This window comes from Olea europaea, unplaced genomic scaffold, assembly GCF_002742605.1.
Source record: "Olea europaea var. sylvestris unplaced genomic scaffold, O_europaea_v1 scaffold1817, whole genome shotgun sequence".
Taxonomy (NCBI): Eukaryota; Viridiplantae; Streptophyta; class Magnoliopsida; order Lamiales; family Oleaceae; genus Olea; species Olea europaea.
The window spans coordinates 98,473-105,124 of NW_019235926.1; the positions used below are offsets into that span (position 1 = coordinate 98,473).

Sequence of the window (6,652 nt, forward strand, 5' to 3'; positions counted from 1 at the left end):
GGGCCAAGCCTCCATTTGGCCCCCATTTTATGGAAATGGAATTGCGTGGAATAGTGGCTTTTTTTATTTTATTTTTTATTTTAAGCTGAGTTATTAAGAAAGAAAGAATTTTTTTTAATTTACGTGAAATATTATTTTAGTAAAGATATAGTGTAGTTAAAAATAAAAGTGAGGAAAACAAAATGTAAATTGATAGAATTTAACCGGGCGAAACGGGGGGTTAAAACAACTCATCTTGAAGAATTGTCTTCTTCCATGCCCACTTCACAGTCAGAAAGTTTCACATACTTACACTCGCTCATCCAGAACCCTACATTACAATCCCACAACAATGTTACTCCAACCCACAACCTCAAAACCCCCTCTTTACCTTAGCAGCCACCAAAATCATTTCTATTCAAATTCATTCCCATCTGGGTTTCACCAGAATTCAACTTTTCCTCTTCGACAAGCTGTTGTTTTTACTACTAAAACAAATAAAAATCTACTCTTTATTACACGTTCTTCCATTTCACACGTCCACAGCTATGGAACGGTTGACTATGAGAAGAGGCCTGCGATGACTTGGAATGCTATATACAAGAGAATATCTATGATGGAGAACCCACATATGGATTCTGCTTCTGTGTTGAACCAGGTGGAAAATGAGGGCAAAAATCTTACCAAATGGGAGCTTTGTCGAGTGGTCAAGGAGCTCAGGAAGTTTAGGCGTTACAAATATGCTCTCGAGGTAAAAATAATGTGGAAAACCCCACCGAAGTTTCAGTTTGATTGTTAGTATTGATATAGTGGCTTTTGCTGTGATGCTGAAGTAAAGAAGAACCCGTCGAAAGTCATTAAGTAGTAACACGTGGCTCTTGGTCCAATAAAAAACCGCACATTTTAAGTTCGAATCTTTGATTGTAATTTGATGGTCCTGGATAAAAGAAGAGCCCCTTGGAAGTCTAAGTCTTATTTACTAGTTCAATAATTTAAAATTCGGTGGGTGTGTACTAAATTTTCCAGCATTCTATTTAGTTACTGAATTGTTTCCTTGTCCTTTATGAACTTATGTGTTTCTTGTCATGGTTGGTGCAATTTTGGTGTTTAAGAACATGTAGAATTTGGAATGATAAATTTGGAATTTTATCTGAGTTTAATTGTGTTGATTCTTATGTTGGAATCATGGCCTTCTATTTTAATCTTTGAGTATATTTAAGTATTTTAGATTTCTTGTAGTGTCATCTCGAGTTTGAGTGAAAAAGATCGCTATCCTGACCTTGGCTCATACGGTAGTCTTTCACTGAAGGGGATTTAGTACAAAGTATATATTGAGAAGTGGGACTTTAAGGCTCTGCATTTATTGGTCTGATTGTCAAGGGTTACAACACGTTAGTTAGGCTGTTAAAATTCAGTGGACATCTTCTTTGTTGTTTCAAGTAGTAATATAGAGTCAAAAAAAGTGCTTCGGTATTTTGTATATATTTCAAATATTCATGTGTGATGTGTGTACATTGTTTTGTTTCTTGAAGAAAGATCTGAGGTTGTTTCAGATTTGTTTTATGATGATCTTTTACTTTTGGGTCATGAATCCTTTTTCTTTCCTTTTATTTTCCACAACATATAGCTCCTTTTTGAGCCCCGTTTTTTGAGAATAAATTTAATAAAAAGTGATTTTGGAAGAATGTGTAGTTAAAAAGAGGGAAAAATTTTCAGGTTTACGTGTAAAATTATTTTATTGGGAGAATGTATGATTGTAAATGAGTTTGTAGAAAAATGGGTTTTAAAGAATGGGGCTCAAATAGAGGCATATTTTGGTTAATGGCTTGGCTTCTTGGTGACAGAACTGTACGAACTAGTTTAGGGTCTTCCTTAGGACTCATTTATTAGCATATTTGGCTAAGCTTAAAAAGGTGCTTAAAAGCACCTTTGTTTTGACAGCATTTTAAGCACCCCTTTTAATCTTAGCCAAACATGTTTTATGTAATATATGGTGCTCTCAATTGGTTAAATTTACAGCACTGCTCTAATTGCTTTTTTCCACTCTATATTGGTTAAACTATATTGTACCTTCACTATATAATGATGTAACCACTATTTATCCAACCTCACCTGAGGTTTTCATAAAATGTCTCAAATCCCGCCCCTTCAATGTCATTTATGAGGCTTATACTCAACCTAGTGAGGCTTATGCCTTTAAACGACTAAGTTTTTACCCATTTGTCTTGTATTTTCCAGACGTTCTATTATTAGTCTTAGTTTTTTGGTTATTTTCTTTTCTTTTAACAATTTATTTTATGTATATTTGCATGCTAAACTTTTAGTTTTATTAATTTGTTATATTGTGTATTTTTTAAGATGATGAATGATTTATTATGAGCATATTTTTGTACTTTTCTATTTTGAATTATTTATTAGTCTATCTCAAGTCTTACGGCTTGCCTAACAAAGGCAAACCGTATCGATACTTGATTTAGCCATTTAAAACATTCGATATGGAATTGACATGGACAGGAAAATTGTCTTAGTAAAGTGTGAACATTGAAAACTAACTGTTCGGACCGGATGTGGGCATATAGGATTTGCGAATGTGTGTCTCGAGAGGAGAAAGTTAAGGCTAAAGCTACATGTGTTGGGGGATTTAGTCAAAAGTCTCTATTTAGTCTAAAGCTACTGGTACGTGAGCACATAATTTTGAAATTATTAAACAATGATTAAGATGCTCTATATATTTTCTATCTAAATTAGACTACGGTTGAAGAATTAGATTAGATTTCAAGGAAGAATATATATATCACAACTGAAGCATGATATAAGAGGAAATATGTCCTTACTTTATTAGTGAACTATGCTTATGGTGAGCACCATATTAAAATATTTCTTTACCATGTGTTGGAGAGTCTTATACATATTACATGCCCCGTTTGGTTAGTCATGTGGGATATGGTTACGACATGGCAGCTGAAGAGTTAGATTGACAAAGAACTCTAATGCCTGGAACAATACTTAGTCTATGTTTGGCTCATATTTATAAACACGCTCATGTCACTTTTTATCCACATATTTCAGAGGACCCACAAGTATTACCCACTTATTCACCTCTTATTTCTATTTATTTATAATACAAACCGTTTATAAATACTTCCCAGTCATGCTTTTAGTTATGAGTATGGATCTTTCATTTTAATGGTAGATGTTGACTAAATAGGAAACTTGGACGTGTACCCATCTGAAACCCATACTTGAGTCTATTACCCTAATTTGTATAGACAAGAAATAGTCAAGGGGTCTTGCACTTATATTGGCCGTATTCAACTATTCATTAAAATATAATGCACATTCTAGTTTGAATGTACAAGTACTGTGGTTTATTATACAAACTCCTTGAGAAGAGAGAGTGATCTTATTGTTCAATGTCTATCCGAAAAGGCAGAGCACGTCAAGAAAATAGAGTTATGTTTCTTTATTCTTTTGTTTGTTGGATGCAATGATGTTTTAGGCAATCTCAAGTTGCTCGTGCAAAAACACACCCACAGCCATTCATGTTAATTTATTAGAGACGTTGATGTCGGATGGAATGAGACAACTAAAAAACTGAGGATATTATGAGAAATAGGGAAATAATGGCTGCAAAAACATATAAACTGAGAGAACGATAGAATGTTACAATTGTACAACGGAAGGAACACTCTTAGAGGCCTTAGACATCACTGCTATGGCTGGCTTGCCTTACAAACCTGATCGCAAATTTAGTAGCTGGAATTATCTCTCTTTGTTTTCTGTCTCGAAATATAAGCTTACAATCAGATTTGTAGGACTTTTAGGGCTATCAAATACATCCTCTTGATGTTTAATACTTCTGTAATTGGTTGATCAGATTTTTATTTCAATTCCAGTTACTGAGTCTTTTCTACTGCTGCTCCCCTTTTCTTATCTTTCTATTTGATTACCATGAACCTCCTGTATACTCTACAGGTGTACGAGTGGATGAATAACAGAGGAGAGAAATATAGAATAACCACCAGTGACACTGCTATTCAGCTGGATCTAATTGCCAAGGTGCATGGCATTTCAAATGCCGAAGAATACTTCATGAAGTCACCAGATGCCTTGAAGGATAAAAGAATATATGGTGCTCTTTTGAATGCATATGTGCGTGCTGGGATGAGGGAAAAAGCTGAATTCTTAATTGGTAAAATGAGAAATAGAGGCTATGCCAGTCATGCACTTCCATTCAATGTGATGATGACACTTTATATGAACCTTAAAGATTATGAAAGAGTAGAGTCACTAATATCGGAAATGATGGAGAAAAACATTTCATTAGATATTTATTCCTACAACATTTGGTTATCATCTTGTGGCTCTCAAGGATCTTTGGAAAAACTTGAACAAGCATTTGAACAGATGCAACTCAACACCACCATCAATCCCAACTGGACTACCTTCAGCACGATGGCTACCATGTACATTAAGTTGGGGAAGTTGGAAAAGGCGGAAGACTGTTTGAAGAAGATTGAGACAAGAATTACGGGTCGAGATCGAATCCCTTATCATTATCTCATGAGTCTCTATGGTAGTCTTGGTATCAAAGAGGAGGTGCATCGGGTATGGAACATTTACAAAGCTACATTTACAACTATTCCAAATTTGGGCTATCATGCTGTGATTTCATCTCTGGTTAGATTGGATGACATTGAGGGGGCTGAAAGTATTTATGATGAATGGCTTTCAGTGAAATCAGTTTATGACCCCAGAATAGGAAATCTTCTATTGAGTTCTTATGTCAGAAAAGGTCTTTCTGAAAAAGCGAAGATATTCTTTGATCAAATGATTGAAGCTGGAGGAAAACCAAGTTGTATTACATGGGAGATTATTTCAGAACATCACATCAAATCCAGGAGGATTTCTGATGCTGTGTCTTGCTTAAAGAATGCTGCTTCAGCGGGAGGTTCAAAGGGCTGGAAACCAAAACCCGTAAATGTCTCATCCATTCTCAAGATTTCCGAGCAAGAAGCTGATATGGCAAGTAAGGATGGCTTACTGGAAGTCTTGAAGCAAGTTGGGTGTCTTGATGATGAAGTTTATATGTCGTATATTCCCCTATCTAATGGGATATATACAGGCAGTGATTTAGCATTAGAGGATGGTCGAAATGATGGTGATGATGTTAATGATGGAGCTAATGTAGTTCTCAGTCAACTCCAGGAAAGCTTGTGAAAAGTGTTTCACCACCCTTGTACAGAGTCAATAATTACTTGCTTTACAAAGAGTGGATATTTGTTATCCTCCTTTGAGGGGGTACATAAATCTATGTTTGCATAGTTATAGGTTTATATTGATGTGTGAAGATTTGTTTGTTTAGCCCTCTCCCTACAAAATTTTGTCGATAATCCTTGAAAATGCTGAATCCAATGCTTTGAATGTTATATGAAGTGTGCTATCATCCCTCGTCGTAACAATATCTCGAGGGCCTAGATGATCTGGCACTCTTCTTGCTTCATCTGGCTGATGCCAAATAAGATAAGATCGAGGGTTTTGGATGAATCTTCGATAAAATTGCATACAAAGTGGAAAGAAAATTGGATGGGCTGTATTTGAGGCTGCATAGGTTGCTGATCTCTGAATTGTGTCTGACATCCTACTCCTCATCAAATGAGACATTCAAAGTTTTGCTTCAATAACATATTTGGTTGTATTGTTATCCTATTGTCATCAAGAGCTCCAAATCTATGGTTAAAGATGCTTGTTGGTGTCATCATTTCTCGTCTCTCTGTGAAATTTTATTCGCAACAGAGATATGTAAAGAAAAATAAAATGGTTAATGTGCTTTTGCGCGATGGGAACCTCTCTCTTGAGCCTGTACTTGCAGCGCTGGCTTCTCTTCCATCATGCGATCAACTTCCTCGATCTTCCGGCTTCCTCAAAAGATATAGTGGTCCATTTCCGAATATTAGGTAGCATAATAGGCTACTTTTGGACAGCCTAACAGCATGTGTTGCATGCCTACATGGGAACTTCCTTGCTGGAAATTAAAATTCTCTAAGATATATAGTATTTCTAAGGTCATAGATACTTTATAGTTCAAGATATTTAGATTTGGTGTTAATGTCTAAAATCTTATCGGGACCCTTATAAACGATAACTATTGCCTAGTCTACACAAAGATCAATTGTCAAATTACTCGGCCACTACACTTATGTTTCAACGATCGATCAGCCTCATGTTTGTTGAGTAGAGAGGACAATGTTTTTAGCTCTAAAAGTCAATCTTCTTGAGAATTAGAAACAATAATCTTATTTCTCGAGAGCAATCAATTAGCAAAAAGATTTAAAAACACAAAATTTATGGAGCGGCAATAATTAAGCTCCACAATTTAAAAGATCATAATATACAAAGATCTTTATAATTTCATAATTGAAGCGGGTGACAAGCATCTAGAAATTAAAAAAAAAAAAAAAATCTGTCGTAGGGAAGAAGCGTGCAGCAGGGTCACAAATGGATTTGGGGCGGTGAATGCGGGCAACAACTGGTTCTTTTGTGTGTTTCTCATGATCTCTTCAATCTTAAAATGTACAACAAATATGAACAACTTGAACAAGTTCCTTACGACATGTTTTTGCTTTTGTTTCACGCTAATTACAACAAACATGCTTGCAGCTTGTCAATTTTA

At 35.5% G+C, this 6,652-nt stretch overlaps 1 protein-coding gene across 1 annotated transcript; it reads left to right on the top strand.

Moving 5' to 3' along the window:
• The first annotated feature begins 252 nt into the window (after nt 1–252).
• Nucleotides 253–5,382, top strand: LOC111378467 (pentatricopeptide repeat-containing protein At1g02150-like). The gene is made up of 2 exons (XM_023001667.1): nt 253–730; nt 3,955–5,382. The coding sequence occupies exons 1-2, from the start codon at nt 332–334 to the stop codon at nt 5,197–5,199; spliced, it is 1,644 nt and encodes a 547-aa protein (XP_022857435.1). The 5' UTR covers nt 253–331; the 3' UTR covers nt 5,200–5,382.
• Nucleotides 5,383–6,652: the final 1,270 nt, after the last annotated feature.